Raw genomic sequence first — 18,528 nt, forward strand, 5'->3', positions numbered from 1 at the left:
TACTAAAGAGATTAAAAAAGAACCTTACACAACTTAGTTTGCAATGCATACAAGAAGCAAGATCTTATAGCAAATACTGTAATGAAATCTTATCCTAAAACAAAAGGTGACCATAATCAGCTGTAAGGACTATTCTGGTCTATTCCTGCCTTGAGATCAAAAAGGGTAGCCGGCAGGATGATCAAATCATACATTAATACATACTACATTATTATAACTGTCAATCATTATAATCTCTAATACAAATATAAAATCCTACTCCTACAATATTACATGATCTTTATTTGTTTGCTGCAAATGGGTTTCATATTTATTAATTCGCTAAACAGCTGTAGTAAATTCATAAATTTTAAGGCCAGAAGGGACCATTATGATGATAATTTAGTCTGGCCTTGGGCATAACATAGGCCATCAAATTTTACCCAGGAATTCCTTCATCAAGACCATAAAATCTGCTACAGCATATCTTTTAGATGTTATGTCAAGGTTCCCCAGAACTATACCTGTATACATTATGATTCCCTTAGAAATTAGACTTTCCATATCACAAAGACAGCCAGCACAATGGACAAGCTCGGAAAGGGAAGGTGGTGGCCTTACCAGAGGTAATCCAGACCCTTCAAGAGCACAATGTCAGAAAAGAAAATCACAAGGGATTATGGGAAAAGAATGAGGATATGATCAAGACCTTCCAGGAGAGAAACAAGGCCTTTTGGGAAAAGAACATGATCCTCTGGACGAAGAGTATAAATCTCTGGGAAAATGTCAAGACCATATTGATGGAGGAGTTGGAGCTCTGGGACAAGGTCCTAGACCAATGGAAAAATGACCTGGAGTTTTGGAAGAAGGAATTGGACCTCTGGGAGGAGGAACAGGGATTCCTTGCAGAGTAAGAATGGCCACAGGGAGGAGAAAAGAGCCAATGTAAACTACCATATTGCCCCAGAAGCCAAAAATTGTGGTTTTATGTGTGTACAATAACTCCTGTCTTCTTGAGCTAAGAAACCTAATAAAGTATTGATTGAGTTTCAGCATCTCAAGCCTCAAAGTGTTTTACATCTAGGTTTGTTTGTATTGCATTCATTCCATTTCCTTGTTTCCATTTCTGCTCTCTTGTGTGAGGGTCACACAGACACTATTCACCAACTCAGCCTCTGATCCTTTCACCTGTAAAAGGAGTTAGTGGGGTCTACTAGAGCTCAGTTCTCACGAAGGAGAAGGAAACCACCAAATTGCTCTTCATCCTAATACAATTAAACAGAACTGTTACAGTGTCAATTATTTTCTTACATAGGATGCAGCGGTGGTGGTGAATATTACTAGCTAATTTTCTTATTGCAGCAAATGTGCTGGAGGCTGGACAAGTCATGTCTACTTGGAGATTTCTAAGAACAGGTTAGATAAACGCTTACTTGGTCCTGCCTCAGCACAACTTGAGGTCCCTTCCAGCCTCCATTTCTATTTTTCTACTTGTGCTCCTCCCAACTTCCACCTCTTTGCTTTTTCTTGTGCTCAGAGCCCCCAAGGCAGCCAAACATTATCCCAATACCACAACTTGCAGGGATTGGCTCTTAGAGCATTCTCGAAAGCCAGATCACCTCCCTTTCACTTCTCATGCTCCTAGATAGAGCAGGTCAAATAGGGGGGAAATAATTTGTGCATACTATGCAAAGCCATGCATTGAATTCACAGTTCTGCATGACTAGTGTGGTCAGATTGCAGTCCTTAACTGGACCACTTACCAGGTGTCTTGGGGAAATGTACATGAATCTTGCCTGTTTTAGTAGGAATGATCATTCATCCAAACTATAGGGAAATGTCATCATTTTGTTACGCTTCAGTTATCGAAGCAGAGAGCAAAACCAATATCACGTGACTTCACAATCACACTACGCGTACCAAATAATTAAGAAACTGCAGTCAGTCTCTGCATTCTGAGATGGAACACAAAGGATTCTGGATCTTTTAGAACACTCTCATCTTTAGGGTGCATGCACTAATTGCCATGACAGCACTATCCATAACCCAAGAGACTTCAGCAGCATAGAGAAGAAGAGCAGGTCAGTTCAATATAAATAATACTTAATTACAATTCCATGTCAGGAATGGATGTTTTAGTTAATAATTCAGTCTGAGGGGTTAAGAAAGACAGACATTGAAGAGAAGGTTAATTTTCCAGCAAAAAGGGCTTCGAAGCATTTTTTAGCCTTTTTTCCCCAAGCTATTTATGGAAAGGTAGCACCACATAGGCCTAGTAGTAGGCAATTGTACAAACAATCTGCTGCACTCGTTTCATCCTGGGAAAGGCATTTCTGATCTATGTTCATAGTAGAGTGAACTCTGAAATGAAATCTCTCCACTAAACTTTTGGAATCCCTCTACTCATTTGAAAGAGCATCAGAAGTGAAGGAACAGGGGAGATTTTCCTGGACAGACAATATTGAAATAAAATCTCTGTGTTTATATATTGTTGTTTTTTACAAGTAAAATTCAGCTCTGTGAAAAGAGTTAGCACAAGGTATTCACACTGCTTCAGTGTCACTAATCCTGCAACATGTCCCCATTGGATTCAAGGGAGCGCTATCCATATGGACTGCTGACTCTCTGCACTACACATTGCAGGATCAGGCCCTTTATCCCTATTTTGTGGGCTTCAATCAGAGCTAAGTGGTGGATCCACCTGGGGAAGGCTTTCTTCACAGGAGAAGATTTCTCCTTACATTTGGATAATTCAAGACATATTTGCTGTACCTTGATGACATCGATGATTTAGTATTTTTCCAGAGCGGTTATAAAAATATTTGCACTCAACTTATTCCAGTTTGTTTCTTATCACCTACAGACAATGGGACATTATTGGAACTGTAGGTCCATTTTCCAAACATTATGGTATTTTTTTAAAATGTTGAATGCAGAAATTAATTTCAATGTCTAAATAACAAGTGGTTGTATCTTAAATTATTTCACAATTTTTTTTATATAAAGACAACCTGTATAATAAATATTCTTGGCCTTTGTGCAGCACATTCATCCTGAGGAATTTAACATGCTTCAAAACGTTCATGAATTCATAATCCTCAAAAGCACCAATTTGGGTATTACCGTCCCCTTCTGACGCACATAGAAGTTATGAGGCAAATCTACTAGTAGTGTCAGATATTTTAACTGGCCTCCTTGCACATTAAGATACATACTATTCAAACTAAGTAAGGATTGTAAGATCTCAACCTAAATTAATTGTTCAATACAACACAGAATGTAAGGAGCAGATCTGGGAAGAGATTCCAGATTTCCTTGCACAGCATCATCAGCACTTGCCAGACTAGTTTTCCAATACTTAACATATTAAGAACCACAAAGACAGGAAGCACTAATAGTATGTCTATAAAAATATCAGCTGTAGCTATAATTTTCTTTAATCAAGTCAGACCCCAATTTTTAACAATACCTTTTCAAATCTGGCTACTTAAATTTATGCTGGTCATGTTAAGGGCCAGTAATTTAAGGGATTTTATTTTATAAAAAGTGATGGTAAGAAAAAAATATAATAGTTATGTACACAAAATTTTCAAAAGGGACTAGTGATTTGGGGTGCCTCAATTTTTCAGTGCCAAAATTTGAAACATGTTAAAGGGCCTTGATTTTCAGAGAGTGGTTGTTCAGCACGTTCTGAAAATCAGGCTCCTTTAAGAAGTCTCATGTTGGACACCCAAAAGGGAGGCACCTTCTCTAATGTAGCTTAATTCAATCCTATAAACTTCATAGCTAATGCTGCTTGTTTGATTTCTATTTCTTGACTTCCTGCTTTAGTGGTCCTGTGTGAGCCTTTTCACAGACACCCACCTGCTCTTCTCCTCACACAGGCTACCAGCTAGTGCTTTGTGCTCAAGAGGTTCCTTGTTTCACCCAATCATCTCCAAATCCAGCAGTGACTGATGGACCAGAGGAAGCAAAAACCAGAACGAGGGTTGGACTATAGCACTTTACGGGTCAGAATAAAGAATGAGACATCTGTCTCACATAACACAAAACAGGAGACCAAGAACCGCCTGGCACCCTTTACTAACCTCCGCAAGAAGCACCTCAGCAAGAATCTGAAGGAGGAGAAAAGGGCCTTACAAGAAGAGATCAAGGTCTTTTGGGAGGAGAATAAAAATTTCCATGAAGAGATCAAGGCCTTTCAAGAGGAGAACAAAGCCCAGGCCATGGGATTAGAGATTAAGGCCTTCCGAGAAAAGAACAAGAACTTCATGGAAGAGATCAAGGCATTTCTGGAGGACAACAAGGCCTTGCTGGAAGAGATCAAGGCCTTCCAACTGAAAAAGAAAGCTTTCCTGGAACAGCTTAGCACCATTCAAGAAAAGATTGAAGCTTTCCAGGAGAAGATCAAAGTCTCTGAGGAGGAGATTGCGGTCTTTGAGGAAAGGAATGAGGCTTTCCGCGAAACAATCAGGGTCTTCCAGAGAAAAAACAAGGGCTTCCAAGAAAAAAATAAGGCCCTGCGTGAGAAAAACAAAGCCTTGCAGGAAAAGAATGTAGCTGCCCAGGAGAGGAATAATACTTTCTGGAAGGAATACAAAGCTTTCTGGAAGAAGGACAAGGTCTTCTGGGAGGAGGATATGGCCATCTCAAGGGATAAAATGGCCCTCTGGGAAGAGTACATGGCTTTCAGGGAGAATGATCAAGACCTACAAGAGGAAAAGGGAACTCTTTGGGACATGGTAGAAGTCCTGTGGGATGAGAAATATGCCCTGTGGAAGAAGGTACACAGCCCAGCAGGAGAAGAACTATCTCAAGGTGCAGAGAACAATGCTGATGGTGATCATGGCCCAGCTGTACATACTATGACAAACGCACCAGAGGGACCAAGGCAGGTCTAGAGGAGTACCTTGCTGCCAAGCACTGGGTTCTCATGTGTACTGAAACACACATATATTTGCTCCTTTGACCTCAGAAGCTTAATAAAGTCCTGATGGAGCTTTAGGAAAAGGAAGCATCAGAGTGTTATTTTACCCTTAGGTATGTTTTTATTACATTCGATACCTTCAGCTATGTCATAGTTGGACTGTCAGTTGGGTGAGTTTCCCATAACTAAAATTATTTACTGTTCTAAAAATAGTTGAGAATTGGATACCACACACACACACACACGTACACACACAAAATTCCTTGCAGGTACAGGTTTCCTTAATCCCACTGCAGATGGCTGAATTTTTTTAAAAAAACATTTACCCAAAAACAAACTGCAAAGTCTGATTTCCTATTATTCACATTGCAATTTGTTTATGTTTTTTGTTATTTTCATGTATTCCGATCACTTCCTGATATTTGCAAAATATTCATGAGCAGCGTTGGTTGAAATTTTCTGAATTTTGATTATAAATTAAACAAAATGGGATGAAATTTTGCAAATATTTTTGCAAAAATATCATCTCCTTTTTTAACCACTCTGTGATGGGGTGTGCACCCCACTCAGGACTGGAAGGGGTTAAGGTGACTGCGCAGGTCTATTAACTCCACAGGCTGCACCTGGAGGAAAAGCCAGGGAGCAGGGAATTGATGACAAGCAGGTTCAGCTAAGCAGGAATAGGTTGGGCATATAAAGCCAAGAAGCTGTCACCAAATAGAGGTTGCCGCTGGGATAGAGCAGCAGTCATACTCTGGGAAGAGAGAGAGGAGGTATTGCCAGAGAAAGGGGGAACCAGGAGTATAGGAAGGAACCAGTCCTGGGAAGAAGCAGTGAGGGCTGGGAGAGTAAAGCCCAGAACTGCTGGGTTGAGGTTCCCTGGACTGGAACCTGGAGTTGAGGCTGGGCCCAGGTTCACCTACCAGCCAGTGAAAGTAAGGTTCCCTGGACTGGAACCTGGCATTGAGGCAGGGGAATGGGAAGACTGCCTAAGACTGCTGAAGGAAAGAGAGAAATGCTGAGTGACCTGACTGGATTGCTGAATCATGAAGACGACGCTGCAGTTCCTGGAGTGAGAGAGGACTGCAGATCAAGAGAGAGAGAGAGACAGACAGACAGACAGATGGTGTGCAACTGCAGGAAGGGGCATTGACCTTGAGAGCTAATTCCCAGAGTGACCAGGATTGGGTGCCAGACAAGCAGTCAGTGGTGCACCCTGTGACACACCCATAGAACTGGTTGAAAAAAATTAAACCCTTCCCTCTTCCCCCTCCCCCAAAAAGGATTTTTTGTTGGGTGAGGGAGGTGAAAAAATTCATGAAAAATGATTCCATTTCTCAACTAGCTTTATTCATCAATTTTAGCATGAATACATTATGTACAAAAATTCCCATAGGAAATGTTTCAGGCATCACTTCTTGTTCTTTGTTCATTATTGTCCTGGTCTTAAAAGTTTCAGTCATCCAATCAGGAAAAAACAATGCCATTACCACTGTCTCCTTTTTTGCAGAAGTCTTCAGAACCTTTCCAGAGCAGTGGTTTATATACATAACTAGGCTTTGCATGTTGTATATAGTTAGTAAACATAGTTATTTGGACTGCCCTGTCCCTGTGTGGTTCCTTCATATTATGTTTGTTGAATGAAGAGCAAAAGAACAACGACCAATCCTGCAGCACTAATAACAGATAGTGAATCACCAGAGTAATCAGTTTATGAAGCGAAAATCTGCTCATCCCAACTTTTCAGCATATTCTGACAAATAAATACATTCAAAAAAATTAAAAGCAGTTGATTCTTGCTTACAAATTATTTGTGAACAGGAAATGGAGCTCAATTTATAACAAATACTGCAACTCAAACATCCTTTCCGTTTCACTGTTAGCCAGGCAGGAATATGTAGCCAAGGAGGTGGAGACTTCAGCGACGAGTTAGAAACAAATAACAGCCTATACTCAAAATGCAATTTCCATGGAAGCTATTCAGCATATGGTATAGCATTTCCAAGAGGAGTTCACTAACAAACACTAGGGTTACCATATGTCTGAATTTTCCCGGACGTCCGGCTTTTTGGTTCTTAAATCACTGTCTGGGAGGAATTTTTAAGTATCTAAAAATGTCTGGGATTTTGCCATTATTGTTTTTCCCCAAAGAAGAGTTGATCATTCAAGAAAGAGAGTGAATGTTGATCACTCAAGAGAGTGCCCGCTTTTCCCTCCTAGCTCCCAGCACTTGTGCAGTGAAACAGCTGTTTTGCACAGTTGGGAGGGAGGAGGGGGAAAGCAGCGCAGCCAGTGGAGGAGGCAGGGCCCAGGCGGGGATTTGGGGAAGGGGTCCAATGGCCAGGGAAGATGCGGAGACTTTGGGGAAGGGGTTGGAATGGGGGCGGGGAAGGGTTGGAGTTGCAGCGGGGCCGGGGCCAGGAGCACCCGCCAGCGCTGGGGAAAATTGGCACCTAGTCCCATGGTCCAGATACGAACGATCATTTTCCCATAGTGGTGGTAATGCAACATCAACAATTTCAGTGTCTCTTCTGAGTTCGTACCGTGCACGGTAGTGTTTCCTCAAGAGCTCTGTATTTGATATTTTATTTTACTACCCCCAAACACAATGCCAAAACAAAAGGGTAAATTCACTGCAGAACTAAAGATGAAATTCCCATGTTTTTGAAGTGGTAGAGAAGAATGGAAAGCTGAGTGCTTGGTATTTAGATCTGGTACTTACGTCTCTGTGAAAAATAAAGGTGCTAATGATTTACAAACTCATGTGGACTCAGACAAGCACATAAAAACAGTTCGAGGAGAGAGTTCATCAACAAAATTGACAGATTATTTTGTAAAACCAGGCAGCAAATCAGAGGATGCTGTTATTGCAGCAGAGGATGCTTTTGCATTTCACACTGTTAAGTATCATAATAGTTTTAAGTCAATGGATTGCACATCTGTCTTGTTGAAGAAGACGTTCCCTGATTCTGAAGTAGCACAGAAATTTTCAAGTGCTAGAATCAGGACAGAAGCAATTGTTATCTCTGTGCTTGCACCACATTCTGTTGATGTTGTTCTGAAAACGTTTGAAGAAAATGACATAGCTTACTGTGGAGTTGCTACAGATGGAAGCAATCGCAGTTCAGTGAAAATATTTCCAGTAATTATTCAGAATTTCAACCGGAAGAATGGCAGTCTGCAGTCAAAATTGATTGAGGTCCAGAACACACTTAATGAGACTGCCGACACGATTGCTCATTACGTAAAAGAAACGCTTGAAAAAAATGGTTTGTTCGAGAAGTGTATTGCATTTACAGGTGACAACTGCAATACAATGTTTGGAGGACTCCGGCGTGATGAAGATGGAAAGAATATGTTTGCAAACTTAAAGAAGTTGTTGCAGAAGAGAACATTAATTGGTGTGGGTTGCCCAGCACACATTTTGAACAACTGTGTTCAGCTTACAGCAGAAAGAATGAACATTGACACTGAGAACATTATTTTTAAAATTTATCAGTACTTTCATATCTACACTGTCCAAACTGAGCGGCTGAAGGAGTACTGTGAGTTTGTTGACATTGAATACAGAAAGCTGCTTTCTCATAGCAAGACACGATGGCTGTTATTATTTCCAGGCATTACAAGGCTGATACAGATGTTTCTGGCCTTGAAGTCATTCTTTCTGTCACAGGATGAACCACCCACAGTGCTTAAGACATTTTATGAGTATGAATTAAGAGAGATTTACCTCTGGAACATGCATTCACTCATGAGTGTATTCCAAACTTACATCCAAGAAATCAAAAGGGAAAGCAATTCTGTCATGGAAATGCTGAAAAGTTTGAACTCGGTTCACACTATCCTTCTTGAACTCAAGAATCACAACTTTATGTCCCTGAAACTTAAGGGACTACTGGCACAAAAGTGCATGGAAGGAATTGATGAAGAGTGTGACAAATTCTGTGCTGAAGTAGATAATATGTACAGTAGATGCTTAGAATATTTGGAGAAGTGGCTTAGACCCCTGGAAGACTTCTCTTGTTTCATGTGGATTATCCTAAGTGAGACACCGAATTGGAGCGATGTGGAACCTTGTATCAAGTACCTGATCGATAAGGGGGTGCAAATTGATGACGTGAAGTGTTTTGATCAGGTCAGCAACCTGAAGACGTTTATGAAAAGTTGCAACAGCGATTAAGAGTTCAGTAATTATTTGCTAGCACACCAGAAGTGGACCAAATATTTTGAGAAATCCAAAAACACTGAGAGTCATTCAGAACTGTTAAAGATTGCACAGTTCTTCTTTGCTATTCCTTCTCACAATGCAAATGTAGAGCGAATTTTTTCACTGATGGAAAGCCAGTGGACAAAGGAAAGGAACAACCTGAATGCTGAGTCGCTGAAAGGAATTCTACTTGTATAGTACAATTTCAGACAAACTTCTTGTAAAGACTTTCATGCCTTCTTAAAGAGCAATCAACCACTGCTGAGAAAAATGCAATCTATAGAGAAGTATGTGTGGGCACATGAGGAGAAAGAAAACTGAAGAACTGGTGAAAGGAAAGGACTCACTACATATAAAGAAGTACAGTAAACTTTAAATAATTAAACTTCACTTCTGAGACTATATCACTTTTTCTTACATATACTCAGTATAGACAATATGTAGCACACAGCATATATAACAGTATAACAACACATTAATACAACACGAGTTGGTAGATATTGGTGCAAATCCCCCCTCATCCCCCCCATGGAGTGTCCTCTTTTTTGAATGTTCAAACATGGTAATCCTAACTAACACTAACAATGAAGCGACTGTGCTATACCCAGGCCTAAAAGCAGACTGACTGGTATGAAAGAGACCCGAGGTCTTCGGATATTCCTGGAGTTGCCTCGTTAAAATCTTTTCAACCATCTTTCCAAAAACTAGGACTTTCAGGATGGGGTGATTATTGGAGGAATTGATCATATCAACAAATATTTCTTAACTGTGGGACTAACACTAGCTTAGAAAATGACACCTTGCACTCCCTCCAGGAGGGGGGGTGTTCATGTATAATAATAGTCCTAACAGTTATCCTGGATTATGCCAGCCAGAAAAGACACATCTGCAACTTGCAGGCCAAAGCATGTACTCTCTACAGAACCGTGGTGAGTATCAGCAGCCAGAAGCCAAGCACAGAAGACTCTGCAGGTGTCTCTCTGGGAACTGCCTCTACTATAAAGGATCATTGATCAGTCTGAACGCAAGCGATAGTTGATGTCTGTGGTCAATACTGGATTGGGAACAAGGTATGCAGGTGTGATGTTTGCATGTAAGGGGACTGTTGGTGGACACACAGCGAATGGCTTTTGATATGGAATTAGAGATAAGGTTGAATGTGAAAAGGCTGTAGGACCTGGCCTCCAGCACGGTAAATGGAAATTTAACCAAAGACAGAAAAGTCACCTCCTATATTCTACCTACTGGCAATGAAAAACATTTGCTTTATTTGTGAGACATTTTTCCAGTTCATTTACATGCTCAGCACCTCCAACTTGGTGGGTGTGGGGGGAGCTGTCTTTCGGAATTTCCAGACTGTCACATTTTGTTGTGACACTTCATGGCAATTTGTGTCAATCACATCACAATACATTACATCATGTACGGGAATAAAATTTGACAGAGGTAAACAAACCAGATGAGGCTCAACGTGGTCTGGCAGTCTAGTGATTAAAAGATTCTATATATTCAAAAGTTTAGTTAGATAAACCCCACTGGCAATGACTTTGGAAAAGAAAAGAACTAATCCCACTGGAGTGTAGAGGAATTGGGTAGTATCCTTTTCAATTGTTTGAGAGCCCGCTAGCAGGCCTGTCTATCTTCTATTGCAGAAGTACCCAGAACCTAACAGACTAGCAGCATATATATGTAGCTAGGCTTTCTATGTTTGTATATAATAGCTAGTAAACATGGTTATTTGCTAATACTCCTTACTGAGATGACTAGTTATTATAATCTAATTTGTTACCTATTGGCTCCAGGTTAGGTGATCAAAGCTAATATCTTAAAACAAAGAACTGACCACTGAAATATCCCTGTAGTGAATTGTACATCAGCAGAATACAAAAGCATAAATTACTTCACAGGTTCTTCCTTGGCATCTCTATGAACTGACTCTGTGGATGTAATTCAGCTAATATATCTTCTCCAGTGAAGCTGTTTGACCAGAAAAATTGCCTCTTTATTAGTTTAACAGGTTCATTCTTTAATCTTCCTCACCTTTTGACTCCAGATCAGATTCACAAAGTCCTAAGCAGGTGGCAGAACAGCTGGATACAGCAGGTGGTGATGTAGCTAATGGGAAATCCAAGGGGTTCACTTTGGATTATTATATACAGATACGGTAATTAGAAATGAAGCAAGTCAACCTGTTTGCATGAAATTTAAATGGAACCAAACGCCAGGGGGCTCAAAGAACAAGTATTCTTTGAAGTTTCATCAATGGGTTATCAGTATGTTTGATCTTATGTGCCATTATCTAGGGATATCGATGTTAGGCAAACGAAACAATGACGTTTCAAAAGGTCAAATCCTGTAAGATGTTGAGCCCGTTATACTCAATTCCTACGACTGTGTCGCCGGTACTCAGGACCTCATAGGATTTGACCAATACCCTATAAAACCTGGATTATCAAGTGATAATGTTTATGGAGAGGTCATGTTTATAAACATTTTAAACTGCAATATATAATTAAACCTATAAAGAAGATGTAAACTAATTAAAAACATATCAAAGCAAAGTTACCCTGAATATTTGTGCTTTAGTGCTAATTACTTCCACTTGCACTGTAAACACCACATGCCAAGTTCATCTCTGGTGTAACTCTGCTGCCTGCAGCAGAATTTCACCAAGGATAAATTTGGCCCCTCCTTCAGCATGGTCACACTAGATTTTATTTCTCTCTGAAAACACCAGATAGTAGCAGAGAGCTTAAAATTAAGCTCTTCCCCTGCAAACAGGACTTATGTTTTCTCTCTGCCTCAAGCTCCTAGTAAATTTTAGGGATTTAAGAGAAGTGGGGAGGAATTTTTAAAAATCTACAAAAACAAACAACTGGGAAAGGAACTCCGGTTGCATCGTGCAGTGCCTTTGTGAACACCACAATTTCCAGCTAGAAGTGAAAGAGTTTAGAAAGGAAACAAGTTTCTTTCTCTCCCAAAAGTTTTTCTTAAAAGTGCTATAATTGTCTGTAATGAACGATGAATGAATTAGTGAAACTGTATTGATTTTCTTTGATGAACAGAAGGGAACTTCTAAAACCAGAGATCCCACAGGAAGACACTTAAAATGTTCATTTCTCTTCTTTTCTCCCAGACCTTGCTCCACCAATGCCTCAAGAGTCTTGGCTGGTTTTGTTCCAGGCCCAGCCCAGTAGGGATGTGAACTTCACAGCACAGGCTTAGCACAATAGTGGAAAACAAAGGCAAATGCCCTATAAGGAGGATCTGTTACACACTAGAGCTGGTAAGATACTTTGTCTTAGGCTCAGTCATGTGTTTTGTCAGAGTTGCAAAGGTAGACACCCCTGTCACATAGCAGAGGTCAGTCTATGCTGGCTTTAGTGGTTACTGGGATAATTAATGCTATTGGAAAGTTTTCCAGTGAAATATTTTTTATGAAAAAGATTGAGTTTTTGAAAGAACAAAACTTTTCACAGAAAGTGTCTGCTTTCTTCAAAAAAAAAAATTTTTTTTATAAAAAACCAAAAACCTAGAAACCAAAAGATTTCGAATTTTCAGCTAAACATTTTCAGCATTTTTGACCAAACAGTGATAGATATTTTGTTTGGGTTTTTTTTGTTTTGGCAAAAAAATTCATTTGTGTGTTTTAAATAAAAGTTGAAATTTTCTATGGGGGAAAAAAACCAAAATTATCCAACCAGCTCTAGAACTAAGCTGCATTTAGGGGGGACTGTTTTACTCTGTTTGTGGAGTACCTAGCACAATAGGGCACTGATCTTTCCCTGGGGCTGTGGACTCTAATGTAATACACATAAAAAGCCATAATAATAGTTTGAGTATCTGTACCACTTTTTCTGCAATTTAAACACAAATTTTATTTTATTGAATAAACTATAAAAATATATTTCCTAGCTAAAGGGAAAGCTGCTTTATATATTAAGGATAGAAGCTTGTAAAGCATTTACAGACGCTCCCTGACTTACGCAAGAGTTCTGTTTCGGAACACCATGTGTAACTCAAATTTTGCATAAGTCAGGAACATATACCTGACCGTTACATCAAAAAAAAACCATGTCCTATTTCTAGCTTATGGAACTTTTTCCGTAAGTGTAAGTTTGCGTAAGCTGGGTTTGCATAACCCAGGTAGGGTCTGTATATGCATAATCATGTATACAGTAGATATTTTTCTCTCTACTTTTTCTCACTATTTTAACAGATTTTGAGGGGTTTTCACCCCCCCCATTCTCTTCCGAGTAGGACACAAACCCAATAATGCTTTAAATTAAGTTGAACTTTGACTCCACAACATTCAGTTGAGTTGGGTCAAAGTTTGCCCAGCCCTCCTCATTACACAGTAACTAGGAGTGAACTGGTTTCAAACAAGAGCCTAGAATAATCAGCACCCTTCAATTACTAGAATGGAAAAAACAAAGAAAGCAGTGCTATTTATACAGGCACTTGATGACAGCATGACGGATCCACACTGATCAAGGGTTGAAGAGGTCCCAGGAATGAGTTCCAATGTCAGGGTGACTTCTCCACTAAAGTCCTCACTGCTCGCTCAGCACATCAGACACCATTGGGTTTGTTGTTTGCTTCCCCTGATAAATGAATTATTTTATAATTTAATCCTGGAACCTGGTACATAAATTGTTCTCACTTGTGCCCTGAAAGATGACCTCCTCTTTAACAGAGTATAATTGGGACATGGGGCCACAGTTCTTCAGGTTGAACCTTACAACACACCGTTGATGGCTGCCTCACTGGCACCTACTGGGTGCTTGCGTGGTCACTCAGCAGTAGATAGTGCAGCCTCAAGGAAAACAGAGCTGGGAGAATGTGTGAGAAGGAGTGAGCCTTATTTTCATATGAGAAGCAAAGTCTGAACAAAGGACAGAAGAAACTCCTGGCATCCCTTACTATGCATGCTCTTCTGTCCTACAACATGCACTGTCTGCCTGTGGAGGCCTCATGCCCATTGTGACGTGCATCGTTATCTGCATTCTCGCTACAGCCCAGTGACTGAGACACAGGCAAGGGGTGAGAAAGATGCAAGTTCACATGGGAGGATATGTTTGTTAAAGGGCAAGAGGCATGTTACTTTTCACAGCCTGTGCTCTACTTGCACATGCTTTGCATACTAATGCCTCAGCAAAACATATGTGGAAGAAATTGCATTTGGCCACTTCTTTTCCTGAGATCATGCTCCTTTTCTCTGCATTGTGGTTCCACTCAGCAGCACAGTCATATCACTGCTCTGTAGTCAGTTACACTGTACAATGGATAGAACAACTGAGCCCTTAAAAAGTCTGCGTTACACCCTTATTTTCCATCAGCAGTTCTGTTTGTTTGGGGGATTCTTTCATTTCTTTCACACTGACTTTTGGGTCCTTATTATCCTATGTTTTCTTGGTCCATCCATTCCCCTCTCTCATTTTTCTTTCCTTCTGTCTCTTTCTTTTCTCCACTTCTTGTCTACTCCCTTCTGTGTGCTCTCACGTTGTTTTTTGCCTCTTTTGCCTTTCAATTTTACATTCCCCCTTCACAGATTCAGAGCACACACTGCTGATGCTGCTTCTGCAATGCCTTGAAACTGACAACACGCTGAACTCCAGTTCATCTGCAAGCAGGAGTTCAGCCTCGTCAGTTTCAGGCTGCTTTGGCAGCAGCACTGGCTTCTTCTACAGCTGCAGCCCAATCTGGCAAGCAGGCAGCTCAATCCAGGTGTTCTGGGTCAGTCCCAGCATCGGCTTACTGCCTCTGTCAGCCAGAATGCATTCCAACCCCATTTCACCAGTCATTTTGTTTTTTTATTAACTCTCCCTTGACTTGCAAGCAGGATGAGCCTGCTATGCTTGTAGCTCCCCATGCAACATTTTTCTGACATTCACAGATTCGTAGAAGGGACCAGCATGATCATCTAGTCTGACGGTGACATTCCCCACAAGTATGCAGAATTGCAGCACCTCACCATCACCTGCCCTTAGCATGACACAGTCTTATTTGTGTCTGCTGTGGATCATTTCCCTGACACTGCCAGCCTCTGGCAGCACAAGCACTGGCTTCCAGTCCTCTGCAAGTCTCGCTCTCTCTGTACAGGTAGCGGTAGGCACACGCCAACTTCCAAGTCCTTGGAGCATTCCCTGCAGAGTCCAGCCCCTTCTCCACTGAACATTAGTTACCAGTCCTGCTGTTCTCAAAGGGATTGTGCACACCAACTTGTAAGGTTCAACCTGGAGCACCGCTTTGCCTAACCACAACACTTATTCTTCTTTTTGCTATAAATGTATCTATGTTTATTATCAAAGAACAGAGATTCTAGTGATGGTAAAAACATTGGAAACAAATGGTTACACAAAACAAAATCATAAACACTTTCTAGATACTAAACATAACTACCAAGTTAATCACCTGTCTAAAGAAATTCATCTCACCCAAAGTTCTCTCCAGCATTTTTCAGCTATGCCTGGTTGAGACCCCTTTGTCATGAAGTAAACTTACTGTCCTTTTACATCCTTAGTGAAGGGTAATCGGTAGTAAAGCAAGCCACTGATGTCCATCTCCAGATAGAGTTTTCCCCATTCCCACTCTACTGTCTCACTCTTTGTGTTAGTTTCTTCCTGGAGTTCTCACAAGCCTTCATTTGTATTCAGTTTAGACTGGTGATAGGAGACCCATTGTGCACTAAATAATACTTAATCTACATGTAAACAGCCTACTAGGATAAATATATTTTTCATCTTTGCTGGTGACAAGTCCTAGACACAGATCTTATACTTTTCCATGTATAACTCCTTACACAACATCACAATGATAGTGATGCCCAGGGTGACACCAGCTTTTATCTGAGACCTCAGATTAAATTCTTTGGTGAACTGACCGCACATACAAGACTCAGCAGATTCCTGTAATGCCTATGTACTGACTCTGTGTCCCTTGCCAGCTGGCAGTAAAAGGTTCCTGGATCACACTGACCTCTTGTATAACACAGACCATAAAATATCCTCAAGATAATTCCTAGTGCAGATCTTTCGGAAAAATATCCAATCTTGATAGATAATCCACCACAACCCTTGTACGTTGTGCCAGTGGTTAATTACCATCACTGTTAAAAGTCTACACTTTATTTCCAGTTTAAATTTGTCTAGCTTAAATTTCCAGCCATTGGATCACATTATACTTTTCTCTGCTAGATGGAAGAGCCCATCATTGAACATTTGTTCCCCACGTAAGTACTTGTACACTCTAATCAAGTCACCCCTTAGTCTTCTCTTTGTTTAGCTAAATAGATGTTGCTCCTAGAGCCAATCCCTATATGTTTTCTAATCGTTTATGCATTTAAGGCTGTTCTTTGAACCCTCTCCAATTTATCAACATCCTTCTTGAATAGTGGACACCAGAACTGGACACAGCGTTCCAACAGCCGTCACACCAGTGCCAAATACAGATGCAATATAACCTCTCTACTCGTGCTCAAGAGTCCCCTGTTTATGCATCCCAGGATTGCATTAGTCTCTTTGGTCACAGCATCAAACCAGGTGCTCTTGTTCAGCTGCTTATCTACCACCCCACCAAATCTTTTTCAGAGATGCTGCTTCCCTAGATAGAGTTCACCATCCTGTAAGCATGGCTTCCATTCTTTATTCCCAGATGTATACATTTAGCTTTATTAAAACACATGTTGTTTGCTTGAGCCCAGCATACCAAGCGATGCAGATCGTTCTGTATCAGTGACTGGTCCCTCTTCATTATTTACTACTTCCCCACTTTGTGGGCCATCTGCAAACTTTAGCAGTGATTGTTTTATGTTTTCTTTCAGGCCATTAATAAAAATGTTAAATTCCGTAGGGACAAGGACCAATCACTGGGGGACCCCACTAGAAATACACTCGTTCAATGATGAGTCTGTGTTTACAATTACATTGAGACCTGTATCTTATATTGGACCAACTCTGTTGGTGGAAGGGACAAGCTTCCAAGCTACACAGAGCTCTTCGTTAGGTCAATTCAAGACCCGATGAAGAGCTCTGTGTAGCTCAAAAACTTGTTCCTTCCACCAACAGAAGTTGGTCCAATATAAGATATCGTTTCACCCACCTTGACTTTCTCTTCCTAGGGCAACCTGCCTATAACACTACAAACATTTTGAGAACTAATCATTTAGCCAGTTTTTAATCCATTTAAAATACTAGAAAGGTATAAAACTAACATGGCACACATTAATCAAAATGTAATGTATTAAGTCAAATGCCTTACAGAAGTCTTAAGTATATTACATCAGCACTATACCTGGATCAGCTAACCTGATATGATTTTAATGAAATTACCAAGTTCATTTGACATTCCATCATCCGTTACACATGGTTTTGCCTCTGACAATGCTATGATTGTGTTAGTACATTAAAGGAACCTACTTTTAAAAAAAAAAACACAGTTAAAACGCTTTGCAAATGAAAACTACAGAAGTCTTTCAATAGTGGGATTTATTGATTTCTGTTTACATTTATTTAGGAGCCTGTTCAGCCTGCTGCATCTCTGTGAGCTTTTGCTTTGCTGCATCTCTGTGAGCTAAATATTGTGTGGATGTCGGAGACAGGGATGGGTGTCCTGGGAAATAACACAGCACACGCACAGTTCTTGAACTGTATCACAATAACACAGGGAAACACAGGCTTAAAAGAACAAAAAACCTTTCACAGGGCTTAGATCAGCCCTGAAATGAGGCTTGTTTCTGCCATTGTGTCTCTCTCCTATAACCTGAATTTCAGAGAGATGTTTAGCTTGCTGCTGAAGTACTTTTGCACTTTGTTTCAGGCTACACAGCCAGTCAGAACATGGCCCCTTTAACAAGTACTTGCTCCCAGGCCAACCTCTATTCCTCTCCCTTCTTGCCCTTAACCCCATCACTTGGCTGTAGCTGGAGTGTTTTTAAACACCTGTCAGAAGCTTCTCTCCTACAGGAGCAAATGAAGTGTCTCTTTCCCTTAAGACAATTAACGTGGTTTTGCTTTCTGAAATAGAATAACGTCATTATTTTGTTTTGAATGGCTTCCTTCCCAGAAATCCCCCCACATTCTCTCCCCCTCTTCATGTGGGGAGGCCACACTGCATCTGCATTCCCCACCCCGTTCAAACAGGGCTGACTGAATAATTCTCAGTAAATTAGTTAATGAATTTTACTCCCTCCCCTCCCCCCAGCTTCATGGACTAATCAGTTTCTGTACTACTCAAAAGAGTTCAGCTTCTATGGATGAGGATAAGGAATATTTCTTCATTTCATCTTTTCATGTGCATAAATTCCTTGATCATACTCCAGCTGACTCCCTGGCCATCTCCATTGCAATTTGAGCTGGTCAAAAAATGTTCCAGCCAAATTTTTGTTGGATGGAAAATGGATTTTCTGTGACATGGA

At 40.6% G+C, this 18,528-nt stretch overlaps 1 protein-coding gene across 1 annotated transcript; it reads left to right on the forward strand.

The window, feature by feature from the left end:
- Window positions 1-3,935: 3,935 nt before the first annotated feature.
- Window positions 3,936-4,880, forward strand: LOC127057592 (coiled-coil domain-containing protein 70-like). Its single transcript, XM_050966475.1, has one exon. The coding sequence runs from the start codon at window positions 3,936-3,938 to the stop codon at window positions 4,878-4,880; it is 945 nt and encodes a 314-aa protein (XP_050822432.1).
- The last annotated feature ends 13,648 nt before the right edge of the window (window positions 4,881-18,528 follow it).

Source organism: Gopherus flavomarginatus, chromosome 9 (assembly GCF_025201925.1).
Source record: "Gopherus flavomarginatus isolate rGopFla2 chromosome 9, rGopFla2.mat.asm, whole genome shotgun sequence".
Taxonomy (NCBI): Eukaryota; Metazoa; Chordata; order Testudines; family Testudinidae; genus Gopherus; species Gopherus flavomarginatus.

Bases quoted from the DNA above. Each gene is read 5' to 3' on its own strand.
- LOC127057592 (XM_050966475.1), top strand. From the start codon at position 3,936: ATGGACCAGAGGAAGCAAAAACCAGAACGAGGGTTGGACTATAGCACT.